This window comes from Salmo salar, chromosome ssa09 (genome assembly GCF_905237065.1).
Source record: "Salmo salar chromosome ssa09, Ssal_v3.1, whole genome shotgun sequence".
Classification (NCBI taxonomy): domain Eukaryota; kingdom Metazoa; phylum Chordata; class Actinopteri; order Salmoniformes; family Salmonidae; genus Salmo; species Salmo salar.
This window is the reverse complement of record NC_059450.1, coordinates 84,705,693-84,728,420: the sequence shown is the minus strand read 5'-3', so window position 1 is coordinate 84,728,420 and position 22,728 is coordinate 84,705,693. Positions and strand designations below refer to the sequence as shown.

General features: G+C 45.5%; 2 protein-coding genes across 3 annotated transcripts in view; one reads left to right on the top strand and one right to left on the bottom strand.

The window, feature by feature from the left end:
* Window positions 1–5,321, bottom strand: part of LOC106592847 (monocarboxylate transporter 8) — a 44,562-nt gene extending 39,241 nt beyond the window's left edge. The window contains exon 1 of the mRNA XM_045724141.1: window positions 4,293–5,321. Coding sequence (XP_045580097.1) covers window positions 4,293–4,812 — 520 coding nt within the window. The 5' untranslated portion in view covers window positions 4,813–5,321. The remainder of the gene's footprint in view (window positions 1–4,292) is intronic.
* On the top strand, window positions 3,618–22,636 carry yk002 (fibronectin type-III domain-containing protein UNQ728/PRO1410 homolog). Of its 2 annotated transcripts, none has more exons than XM_014212901.2 (2): window positions 3,618–3,938; window positions 21,443–22,636. In XM_014212901.2, the coding sequence occupies exon 2, from the start codon at window positions 21,445–21,447 to the stop codon at window positions 22,240–22,242; it is 798 nt and encodes a 265-aa protein (XP_014068376.1). In that variant the 5' UTR covers window positions 3,618–3,938; window positions 21,443–21,444; the 3' UTR covers window positions 22,243–22,636. The 2 variants fall into 2 exon arrangements, with proteins under 2 accessions (XP_014068376.1, NP_001134902.1); NM_001141430.1 differs by lacking the exon at window positions 3,618–3,938 and adding an exon at window positions 19,390–19,484 and having other exon boundaries at window positions 21,443–22,629.
* Window positions 22,637–22,728: the final 92 nt, after the last annotated feature.

Genomic DNA, 22,728 nt, shown 5'->3' with positions numbered 1-22,728 from the left:
GCTTGGGGGTAGAAGCTGTTTGAAGCCTCTTGGACCTAGACTTGGCGCTCGGTACCACTTGTCGTGCGGTAGCAGAGAGAACAGTCTATAACTAGGGTGGCTGAAGTCGTTGACAATTTTTTGGGCCTTCCTCTGACACCACCTGGTATAGAGGTCCTGGATGGCAGGAAGCTTTGCACAAGTGATGTACTGGGCCGTACGCACTACCCGCATGCACTACCCTCTGTAGTGCCTTGGGGTCGGAGGCCGAGCAGTTGCAACAGTGAAGCAACCAGTCAGGGTGATCTCTATTGTGCAGCTGTAGAACCATTTGAGGATGAGGACCCATGCCAAATCTTTTCAATCTCCTGAGGGAGAATAGGTTTTGCCCTCTTCATGACTGTCTTGGTGTGCTTGGACCATGTTAGTTTGTTGGTGATGTGGACACCAAGGAACTTGAAGCTCTCAACCTGCTCCACTACAGCCCCGTCGATGAGAATGGGGGCATGCTCGGTCCTCTTTTTCCTGTAGTCCACAATCATCTCCTTAGTCTTGATCACGTGAGGGAGAGTTTGTTGTCCTGGCACCACAAGGCCAGGTCTCTCTGACCTCCTCCTAATAGGCTGTGTCATCATTGACCAGGCCGACCACTGTTGTGTCATTGGCAAACTTAATGATGGTGTTGAAGTTGTGCCTGGCCGTGCAGTCATGAGTGAACAGGGAGTACAGGAGGACTGAGCACGTACCCCTGAGGGGCCCCTGCGTTGAATATTAGCGTGGCGGATGTGTTGTTACCTACCCTTACCACCTGGGGCGGCCCGTCAGGAAGTCCAGGATCCAGTTGCAGAGGGAGGTGTTTAGTCCCAGGGTCCTTAGCTTATTGATGAGCTTTGAGGGCACTATGGTGAACGCTGAGCTGTAGTCAATGAATAGCATTCTCACATAGGTGTTCCTTTTGTCCAGGTGGGAAAGGGCAGCGGGGAGTGCAATCGAGATTGCATCTGTGGATCTGTTAGGGCGGTATGCAAATTGTAGTGGGTCTAGGGTTTCTGGAATAATGCTGTTGATGTGAGCCATGACCAGCCTTTCAAAGCTACAGTCGTGAGTGCTACGGGTCGGTAGTCATTTAGGCAGGTTACCTTTGTATTCTTGGGCACAGGGACTATGGTGGTCTGCTTAAAACATGTTGGTATTAGACTCGGTCAGTGAGAGGTTGAAAATGTCAGTGAAGACACTTGCCAGTTGGTCAGCGCATGCTCACAGTACATGTCCAGGTAATCCGTCAAGCCCTGTGGCCTTGTGAATGTTGACCTGTCTAAAGGTCTCACTCACATCGGCTGCGGAGAGAGTGATCACACAGTCTTCCGGAACAGCTAGTGCTCTCATGCATGTTTCAGTGTTATTTGCCTCGAAGCGAGCATAGAAGTAGTTTAGCTCGTCTGGTAGGCTTGTGTCACTGGGCAGCTCTCAGCTGTGCTTCCCTTTGTAGTCTGTAATGGTTTGCAAGCCCTGCCACATCCGACGAGTGCCAGAGCCGGTGTAGTACGATTCGATCTTTGTCCTGTATTGACGCTTGCCTGTTTGATGGTTCGTCGGAGAGCATCGCAGGATTTCTTATAAGCTTCTGGGTTAGAGTCCCGCTCCTTGAATGCGGCAGCTCTACCCTTTAGCTCAGTGTGAATGTTGCCTATAATCCATGGCTTCTGGTTGGGGTATGTACGTATGTATGGTCACTGTGGGGACGATGTCATCGATGCACTTATTGATGAAGCCAATGACTGATGTGGTTTACTCCTCAATGCCATCGGAGGAATCCCGGAACATATTCCAGTCTGTGCTAGCAAAACAGTCCTGTAGCTTAGCATCTGCTTCCTCTGACTGCTTTTTTATTGAGAGAGTCACTGGTGCAGATTTGCCAAATGGAGGGCGAGGGAGAGCTTTGTATGCGTCTCTGTGTGTGGAGTAAAGGTGGTCCATAATTTTTTTCCCTCTGGTTGCACATTTAACATGCTGTTAGAAATTTGGTAAAACGGATTTAAGTTTCTCTGCATTAAAGTCCCCGGCTACTAGGAGCACCGCCTCTGGGTGAGTGTTTTCTTGTTTGCTTATGGCAGAATACAGCTCATTGAGTGCGGTCTCGGTGCCAGCCTCAGTCTGTGGTTGTATGTAGACAGCTACGAAAAATACAGATAAACTCTAGGTAGATAGTGTGGTCTACAGCTTATCATGAGATACTCTACCTCAGGCGAGCAAAACCTCGAGACTTCCTTAGATATTGCTCACCAGCTGTTATTTACAACAATACATAGTCCGCCGCCCCTTGTCTTACCAGACGCCGCTGTTCTATCCTGCCGATACAGCGTATAACCAGCCAACTGTATGTTGATAATGTCGTCGTTCAGCCACAACTCCGTGAAGCATAAGATATTACAGTTTTGAATGTCGCTTCGGTCATCAATTTTATTTTTCAAATATTTTCTAGCAGAATGGAAGGCAGTGGGGGTTTATTCGATCGCCTATGAATTCTCAGAAGGCAGCCTGCTCTCCTGCCTCTTTTTCTCAGCCTTCTCTTCACCCAAATGATGGGGATCTGGGCCTGTTCCCGGGAAAGCAGTATGTCATTCACGTCGGGCTTGTCGGACTCGTTAAAGGAAAAAAATGTATTCTTCCAGAAGTTAATTTCGGTCATAAGAGATGGTAGCAGCAACATTATGTACAAAATAAGTAAAAAAATAAGTTACAAACAATGCAAAGAACCCAACAAAAAAACACAATAGGAACACGTAAAACGTCAGCCTTCTTCTCCGGCGCCATCTTGGCAATGGGCATTGATTTCACAGAGTTTGCATCAATGTAAATTCTACTTTATGTCTCAGTCTGAAGAGGTATTAGGAGTGGGTACTGTCCTAGGCACTGCACTCAGGGTGGGCCCAGCTGAGAAATGTGATTCTGTGCCAGGCAGTCTATAAGCCCCTTCTGCACCGTAGTTTGCCGGGGGCGAGCTTGTCGAGCTGAGGGATCTGACTACAGCTCACTAATGTAATCCCTTTTGATATGAGAACAGTGGGCGCCTTTTTCAAGATTAGAAATCAGGATCCTGGATAGACCCAAACATTAAAAAGTCTTAACGAAGGAAAAATAAGAGAGAGAGAGGTCTTGACAATTGTCATCAGATTACACAGGGGTTGTTGTTTTGGGAACGAGGAAAGACCTCTCTAGTGGTTAATGACCTAAAAGTTTCAGTTGAAAACCTGCGCATGTGTACACTTCCATAGCAAGAATGTATACAGAGTTAACAATTAGCCTAGGCCTACGTCAGACCCCTTCTGAGAATTGAGAGAGCGTTAGAGAGAAGACAATTGGCTTTCTTTATAGCCACAAACATGTTTCATCTTAACAATATAAGTGGTTGAGTCAACTCATGGTGTCATGGTGGCTACTAAGCTGTTAAACATGAACTCTAACTGAGCTGCAGCTCAATGATAACTGAGCCGTGGACAGACTATAGCCTCACCTATCCCAAAATGCCCGTCCTTCCTCCCTCCCTCCTCACCCATTGTGAATCATTTATAGAAAAACAAACTAACTGCACATCCCTGGCCTGCATCATGGCCTGTATACACTAAGAGTTTTCCCTCATACTGTAGATCATAATGCATTAGATCACATGGACGGGATGGGAACTGATCCTTGATCAGCATACCTACTCAGATGCTTTGTGAGTACATATGGCCCTGATGCAGTGAGGCAAAAGAGCTGTGTGTTTGTGTTATGAAATAAAAGCCTATTAAATCCTAAACAGATTGGAGGTGAAGATTGAGGACACAATACAACAGAGGGCTTTAGTAAAACTGACAGGCAACCAGAGGGCTTCTTTTAGTGACACACACTTGCGATTTTGTCACGTGGAAAACACATGAACAACATGAGGAGAACATAAGGACAACAACATGAGAACGGTATGTTATCCAGCGGTATGACAGAATTAGAGCCGTGACCAGAAGGTTAATGCAAGGAAACTCTGGTGCTATATGGCCTAGGTATAGTCTATATATTAACTTCAAGTCTTCAGACAGATGATGATGATGAGACTGAAGTAGTCGCCTAAATTCTCTGACACATCACAGCAAAGACGGATATGATCAATAATGAAAAAAGTCATTTTATGTTTTACTTCAATATCGTCTTGAGACAATGCTGAGCATTCGTCTAGTTCTGGTTATGTTTATTTGACCATTCTCGATTATCTTCAACAGTAAGCCAGCATCAGTAGGCTCATCTTAACAGGTGCAACAGTTACAGGACAGACTCACCTACTTTAAACTGCGACGTGTTGTCATTGGGGTCTGCGTGGTCTTTCACCAGCATCATGTGGAGGATCCCGAAGGAGTTCTGTATCCCGAAGATGGATCCATTACACCAGGTAGCAGCGAAAACAACTAACCAGCCGAACCCGCCCTCGGGTGGGACGAACCCGGGGCTCTGCCCTGGTGCCTGAGACTGAGACTGGGAATTCGGGGACACACCGGGTTTACTATCGAGACATCCAGCCTCAATTAGCTGGATAGTGCTGTCCTCATGTGGGATCTTGCATTCGCTATCTCCCAGGTCCTGTCCCTGGTCCTTCTTCTGTGCTTGCTGATTCTCCTGGTCTTGGGGAGAACCACCGTTGTGCGCCATTTCAGAGTCTGCAGTAGCCTCATCACAGTGTTCGGTCGGCGGCTCGCCGCTCAATGCTTCCTCCTCCGTCTGATTGTCCTCTATCCCGTTGACCCCCCCCATCCTGTCCAGTATAGGGGTTACTGTTGTGTTCTGGCTGCATCGCTCATGCATCAGATAGCGACAGTAGCCTACTGATTGACAAGGATTGTCTATAATAAAAACGAAGTAGGTACCTTTCTGCTCTGCTCTTCCAAGAATAGTAGACAAAGTGAAGTCACAGCACCAATGTCAGTATCCGAAATGTCGCAATAAAATCGATTGTATGGTGAAAGGACAGGCACGTCTTATTTATCATGGTATCCGATGTCCCTATTTATTTATTGGGGAAATGATGACGCCAGAAAATATTTTACTTTTGCTTTCCTGCTCCGTGCAAAATGTAAATCAACCTGTGAAAGCGTCTGCTGCTCGCCAATCTCGTGCTCGCGTTGCACGGAGTCTCTACACTCCACATCGTGTAGCCAAATCTGTAAATAAATGAGTGTCGGCTCCTCCTCTTACATCTGTTTAATTTTACATTGGAATATGTGGATCTCTCGGCCGGGGGCTTTCAGGATCACGGTGTCAACACAGAAAACAACCTTCATTCAACAAGCTTGCCCCCGCCTCCACGGCCTCGTCACCAATGGCCGAGCTCAGAGACGGGTTTAACATTCCTGCAGTATGAGATTACGCCTCCACCCATTCTGCCCTCTGTGACAAACACGACTCGAACTACTTTGGAAAGCGCAGCCGCAACTCAGTGAATGACGTTGATGGAGTGAGTTTACTTGTAGAAGACTACAGTTTCTCGCGGAAAAGTGTCAATGTAACAATTTCTCGGCGCAACTTTGTATCCGGTGTATAGCAGCTGATTTAATTTCACTACGCCATGATGCAGCCTTCTATTTTATCAGCAAATATGTAAAGTTTACATCCCATACATCCAGGGGCGAAAATCTGATATCAACTTTGGAGGGGACAATTACATTAAATTTTTCTCAAGAGCAATTCCTGAGGGGGACACCAAAAGTAGTGCTGTAACACATAGCCTACATTGTAATATGGTAAACGTATATTGAGGAACCAAAGAAATGAGGTGTTTGCCGTACTCCTAACTACCGGTACCCAAAACTACACAACTAATCACAACAGCAATACCATTGCCTTTAACAAATCTTAGTTCAGTCACCAGTTTAAGTTGAGAGTGGGGGTATCCATGGCATTTTCCAATTATGTTCCTATTTTACAAGTCAAAAAAAATGAGAACCTTTCATAATGTTGCCAAACAAAGACTCAACAAACTTACCTGAGACTCCCTGTCTCTGTCAGTCTGTCCCTGCATATCTGTCCCCAACTCTGCTGTCTGTGTGCCATCTGTTGCCTGCTCTGCCTAATGACATCATTGTGAAACATTTCCATTAGAATTTCATTTCTTTCTTATGAACATTTTATCAACTAGTCTTTGAGATATTAGGCTACTAGGGTTCTTACTATGCGTTTTGGTGTATTGAAAAATACTCTGATGTCCGTCTTTTATTTTTCAGCCATTTTTCTACCTGGCTGGCTGGCTGGCTACACACACAGTGTGTAGGTTATTTACAGTAGGAGATGGGCTTCTATCATCTTCAATCATTCTATTTGGGCTTCGATCTAAAAGGTAGCTAGCAAATGTGAAACGGATTAAAATGACAAGAGTTGACAGCTGTATGAGTTCACCATTTACACAACATATGCTGCAACCTTTTGTAATTTTAATAGTTTGTTTCATATTGGCTGGCTTCCAACAATAGCTGAATTTGCAAAGCTAGCGAGCACCAATTCAGTTTCAGTGGTGTTTGCTATAATCTTTGCTACCCGGGTTAAATAAAGGTGAAATAAAATAAATAAGTAAAAGTTCCCTTGCGACAATTTAGCTTTTGCAACGAGACCATTAAATATATTTAAGACAATGGTAGAAGAGAGTGTAGTTCTGTTCAGTTTGGATTTCAGTTTATCGCTAACCTTATCACAGGGACTTTGAAGCACTAACTTACATCATCTGCATGCTGATCTTGGAATAAATTGACGATAGCAAAGATTCCATCTTTGACGACGCCACATAAATGGAATAGGTACTAGCTAGCTTAAATGTTAATATTTGCGCGCTAGCTCTGCATATTCAGCTAGTGTGTGTGCGCGATTGACTGGATTAACCTCACGTCAGTTACGTGCATTGAGTGCCTTTCAGACAGTAGATACGACCTCTCTGTTACCTAGCAAGCTAAGGAACTGGCAGTGGATCAAACCATTGGGAGGCAAAGGGTGGGGGGGTCGCAATCTTTTGAAACTTAAAAACGAGCTATTAAGTGTCTATAATCAGCACAATTGCTTTCATTGCGTATTATTAATATTATTTAAATTACATAGTTATGTTTCAGTTATATATTTGGCGGGACAAATCATATTTTTCCCAGGATGGGGGGGTCGTGTCCCCCCCGTCCCCCCCGGGATTTCAGCCCCTGCATACATCGGCGTTTTAGACCACGATAAAAGAGCGTTAAGACATTATTTACATCTAATGGTGAAGAACTGAGGCTTGTAAAGCAAGCTTCTATATTTGCACTTACACAGGCAGTCCCCGTTAAACTTCTTGGCATAACGATTAATGTGTGGGTTTGATATTTGGGTTCGAAACCCGGTCGGGTTGTTATCATTGACTCTACCCTTTAAAGGGGGCAATCAGCAGTTGCTATATCAATTTTTGGACTTCATTTAATTATAAGTCCCCAATATTCTTCAAGAATATAACTTAAAAAAAATGCCTAAGGAGCTTAGTTCATACCCCACCAGAACCCCAAATATAGGTTTGTTTACACCAGTTATATGTAAAATGAATTTATAAAAATACTTAGGCCTCTAAACATGGTTAAAATTAAACAATAATTTTGATATCATGGATGGTCAGTCTTCGCATCAATAGCTCTATGAATATAAGAGGTTACATTCCTCCAGCCCCATCCCTCAGCTTTTTACCGAATCAGGTGCGGGGAATACGTTTTGTTATTGTTTATACTGTTTATTGCCACTCTAAACTTCCTTAAATTACACATTTTTAGCTACCACTTCCGAGTCCATTGGAGAGGATCAGTTTGAGCAAAATTAGGTATAGAATCACTGATCTACAAATAGTTTTCCCTGCCAAATAATAGGCTTTGTGCAATTAAGATTGGTAGAGGAAGCCTCCCCACAGAACACTCACACACAACCAGACAATGATGGATTGATTGGAGACAGCTTGTGTCAATTAAATAACATTTCCTAAGATTTTCTACCTGCAGCAAACCTAGTGGATAATGGTGAAAACACTGGTATAAAACAAATAACCAACCAAAACAACTGGCCCTAGTCATAGACCACTGCTGTGATTGTGTACAACTATCCCTCATCATTGGCCACATCTGTGATCATGTACAACTGGCCCTAACCATAGACCACGGCTGTGATTGTGTGCAATAGTTAACTTCCACCATTGGATGGGGCCAACATGCCACAGTTGACACACAGGATGTGTTTAGTTGACAGTGTGGTTAGGATTGATTGACCACTCTCATGTTGGGAGATGGAGAAACCACTATTTAGCCAAATTACGATTCTTGGTTAGCTGTGATTGACTTTATGTAGGCCTAATTAGGTCAATGTCGAGGTAGAAACAAGCTAGTGTCCGACATCCATGGGTCACATTCCTGTGGATGTCTTTGGAAAACATCTTAAGCCAATACCCAATAACATCCTGTCTGAATTGCTTTTGAAATGAATACCTCACCTGGCCTATCTCAGTGTATAGCTAAGCACCCTTTGTCCCTCGGGGTTGATACACTGATGGGTGGCGTTGTTTAGTAATCATATATTTCATCATTAGATCACTACATTATAAGATTTATCTCTGTGGGAGCATCATCCCACTCCTTTATGAGGCCTATACATAGATGATTGAGGAGTTCTGTTTCTAGAACTTTCCCAGTGATTCACACATGTAAGGGGTCAAAGGTCAGGGGGCCCAGGAGAAGGTTGGTCAATGATTTCCTGTTGATTCTGGGATTCTTTAATTCCTCTGAGAGGTGGAGGCGGGTGATCTAGGCTCAAGAACACAGAGGAATGACTGGGACTGGGGGCGGGCGGGTGGGTGGTCTCCCAGCAGAGAAAAGACTGAGACTTTATGTAACCATATGGGGTAAGTCTGGAGGCAGACATTTCATTTCATCAAGGCTGAATGATGCATGCTGTCAGACTGGAACTGACTGAGTGAGGGTGAGTGGGTGACAGAGGGGGTAAGTGGGAGAAAGAAGGAGAGAAAGAGGGTGGGCAGTGGAAAAGAGAGAGAGGGTGCGTGGGAGAGAGGGTGAGATGGAGAGACACAGAGAGGGTTAGTAGGAGAGAGGGAGGTTAAGAAAGAGAGGGTTAGTGAGGGTGAGAGGGTGAGCGAGAGGGGGAGAGGTGCATGTAATGTAAGTAGTGTTCAGCATGCCTGAACATGCAGCATCCAGCAGGGCTGGGGTGGGGTGGGGCTGGCGGAACCATTATCACACTGTTGTGACTCACGTCAAATGATTTACCCTCAGGGTTCTGAAAGTGATACAGTTTGTTCTATAGAATTCAATTAACTGGTTTATTCCCTAGCTGTACTCCATAGCTGATGTCTGTGATCCTGGTGTGGTTTGCATTGGAAGCAAACCTCTTCTATCGAAAGGTGTCACCCTCATACCTGTAGTCTTTGGCACACGGTGACGCACTGGGGAAGAAAACGTTCAGACAAAACAATATTTTGTGTGACACACTGTGCTAGACAGTCTCCTGACGTGACATGCATTGTTTCATCTCAGTGTACGTGACCAGACAGCAGCTAGCAATGATTGTCCCTGACAGTCTAGACTCCGTCATTGAAATGTACATGATGAATTATCCACATAAAAGTCCATTGGCAATTCATCAATGTGAAAACAAATGGACTGAATAGATGTTATTTGTTTTTAATAATAAAGTGTTCAAGGCCTGCTGCATTAGCAGTACCAGCACTCACATACCCAGTGATCCCTGCCTATAGATATTGTCTGACATGTCCCATGTTTCTATCTGGTTAGAAACAGACAAAAGTAGCAGTTAAAACAAAACAAAACAAAGAAGAGGAAACGCTGAAGTGAATGTGTGTGTCACGTCCTGACCATAGAGAGCTTGTATTTTTCTATGGTAGAGTAGGTCAGGGCATGACTGGGGGGGTTTGTCTAGTTTATTTATTTCTATGTTTGGTTCTAGTTTCTTTTTTCTATGTTGGGGTTTTTGCCTAGTTTACATTTTCTATGTTGTCTTCTAGGTTCTTTTTTCTAGATTGTTGTTTTCGGATGATTCCCAATTAGAGGCAGCTGGTCATCGTTGTTTTTTGAGATTATTTTGAGTTTATGCGTGTAGCACCTCTTCGTCACGGTTTGTTGTTTTTGTTTATAGTTTATTGTCTGTCTTGCATAGTTTCACATAGAAATAAAGATGTGGAACGATACGCATGCTGCGCCTTGGTCTCTTTCATACGACAAACGTGACAGAATCCCCCACCACCAAAGGACCAAGCAGCGTGCCCAGGAGGAGCAGGGATCCTGGGCCCGGAAGAGAGTAGAGGACATCCTGGACCTGGGAGGAGGTAATGGCAGGGGACAAGACCCTGCCATGGAAGCAGGTGGAGGCAGCTCCCCCCCCCAAAATTGGGGGGGCACACGGGGAGATTGGCGGAGTCAGGGTTGAGACCTGAGCCAACTCCCTGTGCTTACCGTGGGGAGCATGTGACCAGTCAGGCACCGTGTTATGCGGTGATGCGCACTGTATCTCCAGTGCGCATTCATAGCCCGGTGCGCACTGTGCCTGCACCCCGCATTTGCCGGGCTAAAGTGAGCATTCAGCCAGGATGGGTTGTGCCAGCTCTACGCTCCTGGTCTCCGGTGCGTCTCCTCGGTCCAGGATATCCTGCACCAGCTCTACGCACTGTGTTGCCAGTGCGCCTTCACAGCCCAGTGCGTCCTGTGCCAGCGCCCCGCACTTGCCGGGCTAAAGAGAGCATTCCGCCAGGACGGGTTGTGCCAGCTCTACGCTCCAGACCTCCAGTGCGCCTTCACGGTCCAGTACATCCTGTGCCTGCTCCCCGCACTCTCTCTGAAGTGCGTGTCCTCAGTCAGATACGTCCTGTGCCTGCTCCCCGCACTCTTCCTGAAGTGCGTGTTCCCAGTCAGGTATGTCCTGTGCCTCCTCTTCGCACTCGCTCTGAGGTATGTGTCACTAGTCCGGTGCCACCTGTACCGGTCCCACGCATCAGGCCTCCAGTGCGCCTCCCCAGTCTAGTACGTCCTGTGCCTGCTTCTCGCACTCGCCCTGAAGTGCGTGTCACCAGTCTGGTGCCACCTGTCCCGGCTCCACGCACTAGGCCTTCAGTGCACCTGCCCAGTCCGGCGACGGTCCCCAGTCGGGAGCTTCCGGCGACGGTCCCCAGTCGGGAGCTTCCGGCGACGGTCCCCAGTCGGGAGCTTCCGGCGACGGTCCCCAGTCGGGAGCTTCCGGCGACGGTCCCCAGTCGGGAGCTTCCGGCGACGGTCCCCAGCCCGGAGCTTCTGGCGACGGTCCCCAGCCCGGAGCCTCCTGAGACGGTCCCCAGCCCGGAGCCTCCTGAGACGGCCCGCAGCCCGGAGCCTCCTGAGACGGCCCGCAGCCTCCTGAGATGGCCCGCAGCCTCCTGAGACGGCCCGCAGCCTCCTGAGACGGCCCGCAGCCTGGAGCCTCCAGCAACGGTCCGCAGCCCGGAGTCTCCACCAATGCTGGTGGGTTCGCAGGATGAGAGGGTTCTTCGTCCTGCATCAGAGCCGCCTCCTATGCTGGCGTGTTCGCAGGATGAGAGGGTTCTTCATCCCGCACCAGAACCGCCTCCGATGCGGGAGGATCTGCGGGATGAGAAGGTTCTTCATCCTGCACCAAAGCCACCACCAACACTAGACACCCCCCTCCCAACCCTCCCTTTTGGTTTCAGGTTCAGGGGGGTAATGTCAAGTAATGACCATAGAGAGCTCGTATTTTTCTCTGCTAGAGTAGGTCAGGGCGTGACTGGGGGGTTTTGTCTAGTTTATTTATTTCTGTTTGGTTCTAGTTTCTTTTTTCTATGTTGGGTTTTTTGTCTAGTTAAAATGTTCTGTTGTGTTCTAGGTTCTTTTTTCGAGGTTGGGGTTTTCGTATGATTCCCAATTAGAGGCAGCTGGTCATCATTGTCTCTAATTGGGGATCATATTTAAGTTGTTGTTTTTCCCACTAGTGTTCGTGGGACATTATTTTGAGTTTATGCATGTAGCACCCCTTCGTCACGGTTTGTTGTTTTTGTTTATAGTTTGTCTGTCTTGAATAGTTTCACATAGAAATAGAGATGTGGAACGATACGCACGCTGCGCCTTGGTCTCTTTCATACAACAAACGTCACAGAGTGTCTGTGTGTGTTGTCAGTGTTCTTCCATTCTTGTCAGAGATAAGTCATGTTAGCATGATTTATGAGCTGTCATGTTAGCATGATTAATGTGATGTCATGTTAGCATGATTTATGAGCTGTCATATTAGCGTGACTTAATATTTTTTTATTTTTTTATTTCACCTTTATTTAACCAAGTAGGCTAGTTGAGAACGAGTTCTCATTTACAACTGCGAGTTGGCCAAGATAAAGCAAAGCAGTGCGACACAAACAACAACACATGGAGTAAACAAACATACAGTCAATATCAAATCCATTTTTTTATATAGCCCTTCTTACATCAGCTGATATCTCAAAGTGCTGTACAGAAACCCAGCCTAAAACCCCAAACAGCAAGCAATGCAGGTGTAGAAGCATGGTGGCTAGGAAAAACTCCCTAGAAAGGCCAAAACCTAGAGAGGAACCAGGCTATGAGGGGTGGCCAGTCCTCTTCTGGCTGTGCCGGGTGGAGATTAGAACAGCACATGGCCAAGATGTTCAAATGTTCATAAATGACCAGCAGGGTCAAATAATAATAATCATAGTAGTTGTCGAGGGTGCAACAAGTCAGCAACTCAAGAGTAAGTGTCAGTTGGCTTTTTCATAGCCGATCTTTGAGAGTATCTCTACCGCTCCTGCTGTCTCTAGAGAGTTGAAAACAGCAGGTCTGTGACAGGTAGCACGTCCGGTGAACAGGTCAGGTTTCCATAGCAGCAGGCAGAACAGTTGAAACTGGAGCAGCAGCACGGCCAGATGGACTGGGGACAGCAAGGAGTCATCATGCCAGGTAGTCCTGAGGCATGGTCATAGGGCTCAGGTCGAGAGAGAGGAGAGAGAGAATTAGAGAGAGCATATTTAAATTCACACAGGATAAGACAAGAGAAATACTCCAGATGTAACAGACTGACCCTAGCCCCCCGACACAAACTACTGCAGCATAAATACTGGAGGCTGAGACAGGAGGGGGTCAGGAGACACTGTGGCCCCATCCAATGAAACCCCGGGACAGGGCCAAACAGGCAAGATATAACCACACCCACTTTGCCAAAGCACAGCCCCCACACCACTGGAGAGATATCTCCAACCACCAACTTACCATCCTGAGATAAGGCCAAGTATAGCCCACAAAGATCTCCGCCACGGCAAACAATATAAAAAGTCTATATACAGTGTGTGCAAATGAGGTAAGATTAGGGAAGTAAGGCAATGAATAGGCCATAGTGCCGAAATAATTACAGTTTAGCAATTAAACACTGGAGTGATAGATGTGTAGAAGATGAATGTGCAAGTAAAGATACTGGGGTGCAAAGGAGAAAAAACAAATACTGAATAACAGTATGGGGATGAGGTAGTTGGATGGGCTATTTACAGATGGGATATGTACAGGTGCAGTGATCTGTGAGCTGCCCTGACAACTGGTGCTTAAAGTTAGTGAAGGAGATATGAGTCTCCAACTTCAGTGATTTTTTGCAATTCGTTCCAGTCATTGGAAGCAGAGAACTGAAAGGAAAGGCAGTCAAAGGAGGAATTGGCTTTGGGGTTGACCAGTGAAATATACATACTGGAGCGCGTGCTACGGGTGGGTGCTGCTATGGTGACCAGTGACCTGAGATAAGGCGGGGCTTTACCTAGCAAAGACTTATAGATGACCTGGAGCCAGTAGGTTTTCAACGAATATGAAGCGAATGCCAGCCAACGAGAGCATACAGGTCACAGTGGTGGGTAGTATATGGGGCTTTGGTGACAAAACGGATGGCACTGTGATAGACTGTGATTGCTGAGTAGAGTGTTGGAGGCTATTTTGTAAATGACATCGCCGAAATCAAGGATCGGCAGGATAGTCAGTTTTACGAGGGTATGTTTGGCAGCATGAGTGAAGGATGCTTTGTTGCGAAATAGGACGCCGATTCTAGATTTAACTTTGGATTGGAGATGCTTAATGTGAGTCTGGAAGAGGAGTCCAGACACCTAGGTATTTGTAGTTGTCCACATATTCTAAGTCAGAACCGTCCAGAGTAGTGATGCTGGACGGGTGGGCAGGTGCGTGCAGCGATCGGTTGAAGAGCATACATTTAGTTTTACTTGCATTTAAGAGCAATTGGAGTCCACGGAAGGAGAGTTGTATGGCATTGAAGCTCGTCAGGTGGTTAGTTAATACAGTGCCCAAAGAAGGGCCAGAGGTATACAGAATGGTGTCGTCTGCGTAGAAGTGGATCAGAGAATCACCAGCAGCAAGAGCGACATCATTGATGTATACAGAGAAAAGAGTCGGCCCGAGAATTGAACCCTGTGGCACCCCCATAGAGACTGCCAGAGGTCTGGACAATAGGTCCTCCAATTTGACACACTGAACTCTGTCTGAGAAGTAGTTGGTGAACCAAGCAAGGCAGTCATTTGAGAAACCAAGGCTGTTGAGTCTGCCGATAAGAATGTGGCGATTGACAGAGTCGAAGGCCTTGGCCAGGTCGATGAATACAGCTGCACAGTATTGTCTCTTATTGATGGCGGTTATGATATCGTTTAGGACCTTGAGCGTGGCTGAGGTGCACCCATGACCAGCTCGGAAACCAGATTGCATAGCGGAGATGGTACAGTGGGATTCGAAATGGTCAGTGATCTGTTTGTTAACTTGGCTTTCGAAGACCTTAGAAAGGCAGGGTAGGATAGATATAGGTCTGTAGCAGTTTGGGTCTAGAGTGTCTCCCCCTTTGAAGAGGAGGATGACCGTGGCAGCTTTCCAATCTTTGAGGATCTCAGACGATACGAAAGAGAGGTTGAAGAGGCTAGTAATAGGGGTTGCAACATTTTCGGCGGATAATTTTAGGAAGAGAGGGTCCAGATTCAGGGTTTTTGGTGGCCTTCCTAAGCCAGGATTCAGACACGGCTAGGACATCTGGGTTGGCGGAGTGTGCTAAAGCAGTGAATAAAACAAACTTAGGGAGGAGCTTCTGCATGAAACCAAGGCTTTTACAGTTACAGAAATCAACAAATGAGAGCACCTGGGGAATGGGAGTGGAGCTAGGCACTGCAGGGCCTGGATTAACCTCCACATCAGCAGAGGAACAGAGGAGGAGTAGGATAAGGGTACGGCTAAAGGCTATAAGAACTGGTCGTTTAGTATGTTCGGAACAGAGAGTAAAAGAAGCAGGTTTCTGGGCGCGGTAGAATAGATTCAAGGCATGTGATGTCATGTTAGCATGATCTATGTGCTGTCATGTTAGCATAATATATGTGATGTCATGTTAGCATAATATATGTCTTGAGTTGTACAGTGCATTCGGAAAGTATTCAGACCTATTTACTTTTTCCACATTTTGTTATGTTACAGCCTTATTCTAAAATGGATTAAATAAAAACATTTCCTCATAAATCTACACACAATACCCCATAATGTGAAAGCAAAAACAGGTTTCTAGATATTTTTGCAAATGTATAAAAACATAAAAATTGCATATTTACATAACTATTCAGACCCTTTGATATGAGACTCGAAATTGAGCTCAGGTCCATCCTGTTTCCATTGATCATCCTTGAGCTGTTTCTACAACTTGATTGGAGTCCACCTGTGGTAATTTCAATTGATTGGACATGATTTGAAAAGGCAAACACCTGCCTATATAAGGTCCCACAGTTGACAGTGCATGTCAGAGCAAAACCAAGCCATGAGGTCGAAGAAATTGTTCGTAGAGATCCGAAACAGGATTGTGTTGAGAAACAGCCCTGGGGAAGTGTACCAAAAGAAATCTGCAAAAGTGGAGGTCCCCAAGGACACAGTGGCTTCCATCATTCTTAAATGGAAGAAGTTTGGAACCACCAAGACTCGTCCTAGAGCTGGCCGCCCGGACAAACTGAGCAATCTGGGGAGAAGGGCCTAGGTCAGGGACAGTGGCGACCCGTCATTCAGGGCAGTTGGGGCAGAGCCCCATCTGTTTTGAACATCATATTTTTTGCAAATAAAATGTGGTGGGGGGTTGCCTGTTTTGCATGTTATTTTGGTATTAGTACGTGACACATCAGTTTGCAAACAATGTAACAAGTCTGGGTTGCAGGGTCTCTTTTCCAAGTTAAAAATGATAAACATTCAACATTGGACATGCTGTCAATCCAGCATGATTTCTGCTGCGTTCAAAACAACTGTTAACTTGGAACTGGGAAATCTGACTTCAGTGAGTTCAAAACAACTGGGAACTCAGGACAAAACTAGCTCCGACTGGGAAAATAAGTTTTGAACGGTCATCCAACTCAGAATTGTAAGTCGGGAACATGGGCCTCTTTCTCAAGCTACGACCTGAAGATTATTGACGTCATCATGATTCAACCTTGTTTTTTTCTGAGTTCCCATTTGTTTTGAAAGCACCATAAATCCAGAGAATGCCAGACTTTGATGACAAAGTTTGATGCTACAATTTGCCCTTAAGGACCGCCGCGCCACCTTCCTGTTCAAGTGAGCACAGCACAATAAGGTGAGTCCAAAAAATGTATTGTATGCAGCTGCATAAATGATGTAATATGCCAGGGAGATATGTATACTGTAGCTAAGAAAGTAATACTAGTAATACTAACAGTTTGTGGGCACAGTTTGCCACCGTTATAGTGCAATTCATGTATTTGATTGTGTTGTGTAGTGGCTTTGCTGGTATGCATCCCCCCCAAAAAAGGTTTGTTTCCCCCACCAAGATTTACATGCTAAAATCGCCACTGGTCAGGGAGGTGACCAAGAACCTGTTGGTCCCGCTGACAGAGCTCAAAAGTTCCTCTGTAGAGATGGGAGAACCTTCCAGAAGGACAACCATCTCTGCAGCACTCCACCAATCAGGCCTTTATCGTAGGCCAGATGGAAGCCACTCCTCAGTAAAAGGCACATGACAGCACACTTGGAGTTTGCCAAAAGTCACCTGAAGGACTCTCAGACCATGAGAAGCAAGATTCTCTAGTCTGATGAAACCAAGATGGAACTCTTTGGCCTGAATGCCAAGCGTCACGTCTGGAGGAAACCTGGCACCATCCCTACGATGAAGCATGGTGGTGCCAGCATCATGTTGTGGGGATGTATTTCATCAGCAGGGACTGGGAGACTAGTCGGGATCGAGGGAAAGATGAACGGAGCAAAGTACAGAGAGAACCTTGATAAAAACCTGCTCAAGAGCGCTCAGGACATCAGACTGGGGGCGAAGGTTCACCTTCCAACAGGACAACGACCCTAAGCACACAGCCAAGACAACGCAGGAGTGGCTTTGGGACAAGTCTCTGAATGTCCTTGAGATGCCCCCCAGAGCCCGGACTTGAACCTGATCGACCATCTCTGGAGAGACCTGAAAATAGCATTGCAGCAACTTTCCCCATCCAGCCTGACAGAGCTTGAGAGTATCTACAGAAAATTATGTGAGAAACTCCCCAAATACCAGAGGTGGAACAAGTATTCAATTGGCATACCTTAATATAAAATTACTCAAATCAAAGTGAAAGTAACCCAGTAAAATATTACTTGAGTAAAATTCTAAAAATATCAGATTTTAAATGGACTTTAGTACAGTGGTGGAAAAAGTCCTACATTGTCATACTTGAATAAAAGTACAAAGTAAAAGCTATACATCAAATTCCTTGTATTTAGCAAACCAGACGGCACAATCCATTTTTGTATTCGTTTTCTTGACAGCCACACTCAAACACTCAGACATAATTTACAAAGGAAGCATTTATGTTGAGTGAGGCAGCAGGGAAGACCAAGGACGTTCTCTTGATAAGTGTGTGAATTTGACCTTTTTCCAGTACTGCTAAGCATTCAAATTGTAACTAATACTTTTGGGTGCCAGAGAAAATGTTTGGAGTAAAAAGTACATAGTGAAGTAAAAGGAAAAGTAGTCGAAAATATAAATAGTAAAGTAAAGTACAGATACCCCCCCAAAACGACTTAAGTACTTTACACCACTGCCAAATACAGGTGTGCCAAAGTTGTAGTGTCATACCCAAGAAGACACGAGGCTGTAATCGCTGCCAAAGGTGCTTCAGCAAAGTACTGAGTAAAAGGGTCTGAATACTTATGTAAATGTATATTTGCGGGGTTTTTTATATACATTTGCAGAAATGTCTAAAAACATGTTTTTCTTTGTCATTATGGACTATTGTGTGTATGGGCCATTTTTTAAATACATTTTAGAATAAGGCTGTAACATTACAAAATGTGGAAAAAGTCAAGGGGTATGAATACTTTCCAAATACACTGTGTATACCTATAGTCTCACTCCATGATACATACATTCTATTTCTTCATAAATAAATTATTCACTTGAACAGCAGATAAGTATAGACAAGTCCTTGTATAACCCCCACCAATAAAGTTACAACTCATAATATTTTGGGTTTAAGGTGACATGTTGGGGTAGTATCAGGTGACCACATCTTATAGTCAAGATGAGGTGTCATGTTGTGGATTGTAGTAGTAGATAACAACTCAGGGTATGGGGGTATCAGTGAGGTGTTGGGTAGCATTAGTATTTGGGGTGTAGCATGGGACAAAGAGGAAGCTAAGTGATTCCCGCTCTGATTCTGATTTCCTGGTTCTTTCTTTATCAGTCAGATGCTTGTACTTCTGTCATGTCCCAGCTTGTCCACCTTGCCAGCTCTCCTTATAAGGACTGGAGCCCAACCCCTATCCTCCTCTCTTTCAGGTCTGCAACAATGCACACCATGGAGATTGTAACAATACACATGCACGCTAAAACATTCCCTCCCTCCCTCACACACTCAAGCATTCACCCTCACACACGCTGACATACTCCTGCACACACTGGAATGTGAGTATGTGAGGCACATGCTTTAAAAGGATCTGATCCCAAACCCGTGTTCTATACACATACATTACACACAGAAATACATGAGCACTTTGTCATACAATTATGTAATGAACAGCCAACATACTATATACCTCCTCATAGAAAAACACACTGACACACAAACAAGCCAGCTCAAGCTTGCCTACTGCTACTGATGAGTAAATTAGTATGCAAGGAGGGACAGATACGAACAGCACACCCTCCCCCCTAACGGAAAGAGCCAAGGAGACCTGGAGTGAGAGAGATTGAGCGAAAGAGAGGGGGGGGGGAGAGAAGCACAGAGGGTAGAAATGAAGGGGTGTTAAAAAGGAGGGGAAAGTTTGGTGAGAATAAAAGAAGACGCTGGTGTGGAGAAAGAGAGAGGGAGGGAAAGAGAGAGAATGTGAGAGTTAAGAAAATAACAAAGAAGAGTGAAGAGGGATTGCGGAAAGAGACATTAGATATCCTATTATTCTACAATTCAGGTATAGTAAAAGATTAACTACTCGCATTGGTATGTTATAGTTTTCTTTCACTTGGTTGCTATGGTGATGTTTGAGAGCATGACTGTACTCATGTTTATCGCATTTTCACAACCACCTAAAAAGATGATGAATGATTGATTAACCTAGTCAACATCAACTCAGATAAAGCCATACAACAACTTTAATCATTTAGATTGTTGCTGGGTTATTCTATGGATGAAAGTATAAGGAAGCTAAATAGAGGACTAGCATGTGTTGAGAGTTCAGCTCGGGTTCCCACAGATTTGTCTGGCACGCTGCCAACTGAGAAGAGAGCACTAGCTGGTGGAGACTCCACTCTCCCTTTGTTTTGTTTTTAATGGTTACTCATCTGAGCCAATGAATGTCCATTATTAAAGCCCTAACAAGTGACCCTTCACCTACATACATTTGTAAATCCGATATAACCCTAGGATGCTTATCTACCACAGGAGGTTAGTGGCACATTAATTGGGGAGGACAGGCTCATGGTAATGGCTGGAGCGGAATAAGTGGAATGGTATCAAGTACATCAAACACATGGTTTGATGCCCTTCCATTCGCTCCATTGCAGCCATTATTATGAGCCGTCCTCCCCTCAGCAGCCTCCACTCCACTCTGCTTTATGTACAATAGTGACTAAATGTGGTGGGCAGCGTTGTCCATCTTTGTAACCTTTGTACAGAATTTATTCTGTCTTTCTTTTTTTAACTCCTTGAGAATCAGGCTGGTTACTTTACCTCTCTGTGAACCGGTTGTCCTACAGTACATTACCTCTCTGTGAACCGGTTGTCCTACAGTACATTACCTCACTGTGAACCGGTTGTCCTACAGTACATTATCTCACTGTGAACCGGTTGTCCTACAGTACATTATCTCTCTGTGAACCGGTTGTCCTACAGTACATTATCTCTCTGTGAACCGGTTGTCCTACAGTACATTATCTCTCTGTGAACCGGTTATCCTACCGCACATTATCTCACTGTGAACCTGTTGTCCTATGGTACATTATCTCACTGTGAACCGGTTGTCCTACAGTACATTACCTCTCTGTGAACCGGTTGTCCTACAGTACATTATCTCTCTGAACCGGTTGTCCTACAGTACATTATCTCTCTGTGAACCGGTTGTCCTACAGTACATTATCTCTCTGTGAACCGGTTGTCCTATGGTACATTATCTCTGTGAACCGGTTATCCTACCGCACATTATCTCACTGTGAACCTGTTGTCCTATGTTACATTATCTCACTGTGAACCGGTTGTCCTACAGTACATTACCTCTCTGTGAACCGGTTGTCCTACAGTACATTATCTCACTGTGAACCGGTTGTCCTACAGTACATTATCTCTCTGTGAACCGGTTGTCCTATGGTACATTATCTCTCTGTGAACCGGTTATCCTACCGCACATTATCTCACTGTGAACCTGTTGTCCTATGGTACATTATCTCACTGTGAACCGGTTGTCCTACAGTACATTACCTCTCTGTGAACCGGTTGTCCTACAGTACATTATCTCACTGTGAACCGGTTGTCCTACAGTACATTATCTCACTGTGAACCGGTTGTCCTACAGTACATTATCTCTCTGTGAACCGGTTGTCCTACGGTACATTATCTCTCTGTGAACCGGTTATCCTACCGCACATTATCTCACTGTGAACTGGTTGTCCTACAGTACATTATCTCTTTGTGAACTGGTTGTCCTACAGTACATTATCTCTCTGTGAACTGGTTGTCCTAAGGCACATTATCTCTCTGTGAACTGGTTGTCCTAAGGCACATTATCTCTCTGTGAACCGGTTGTCCTGCAGTACATTATCATTCATATCTTTCTGTCTGTTGTATCCTGTGCCTCCTCCTGTACGGGTTCACATGGTCATAATGTGGGAGGTAATTCCTACTTGTGGTTATAATCTTTCCATTTCTGTTCCACAGAGATGTCATTCTGCTGGAACTTGGCTGCCATGCTCCTACTACTACTGGCCCCTGACCTGCTTCCCACCCGCCTCATCAACACCCACCCCCTTCTCACACACGCTGTTCCCACCTCCCCGCCGGTCATATACCCCAAGATCCAATACGTTACCGGCGTGGGCTTCGACTACGACGAAGATGACTACACTGAAGAGGATGTTTCCCATTTCCCTCCTAACCACAGCAAAGCCTCATCAGCTTCTACTCTAGTTCCGATGCAGTCCAAGCCCTGTGACTACCATCCCTGCCAGGACAACCAGCTCCCCTGCTCCCAGCTCTCTGCCCAGACCGGATGCCTCTGCCCTGGTCTAAGTGGGGCAGGTGAGCCTCCTCATGCTCCACACCTCCAGAAGCTAGTGCCAGGCGCTAATGGGGGGGCAGAGGTACGGTGGTGCGCCCCAGCCTCTGTGGTATCTGAGTACCGGGTCGTGATCGAAGATCGAAGAGGAGAACCTCTCCAGTTCGGGGGTGATTCTCGGAGCGGGGTGCTGGGGGAACTAGAGGCAGGTGTCAAGGTGTGTGTGGAGGCGGTGAACATGGCGGGAACCAGTGCCCCCTCAAAGCTCTCCTGCCTGCGCTACGACCCCCCTGAGGCCACCAACCTGGCCCTAAGGGCGGGGGTTATCGGAGGGGGGCTGGGTTTTCTCCTGCTCCTTTTCCTGGTCACCCTGGTCCTCTGGAGGCGACAGACATGTAAAACAGGGGAAAACTCAGCAGAGGGGCTGGGGAACCCCTCCTACAGCACGGAGGGAACGCTGTGATCCAGTTTTGGGATTACAGATGGTACAGTGATTCAGTAGCACAGGCGACCCTTAGAGAGAATGTAGGAGTAAAGCAACTGGGACGAGACAGAGCCAAAATGGCTTCACTCACCAGCACTGTGCTCAGGTTGTTCAGAATCCTGCACTTATGAATATAGGAATTAAACAAGAACTTTGGACTTTTGTGAACTAAATAACCCTAACAAAATCTTAAGAGGCGTTGTGACTAAACAGACTGCAGGTTGTTTGCTGGCAAATTAACTTGTGTACAGAAGGATCAAGACAGGGCAGTTATGGCAGTTAGATTCATGTGTAGAATAAATACAACTAACTGAATACTCATGATGAATAACAAAAGCAATTGTTTTCTAATAAAAGTGTTTTCATAATTTTGGCTGAGTTTGTGTGAGCGATTGTTTTTAAGTTAACGGAAGGAACATAATATTTTGATTAAACTAAATTAATATTGTTGGAAGTAATAAAAGT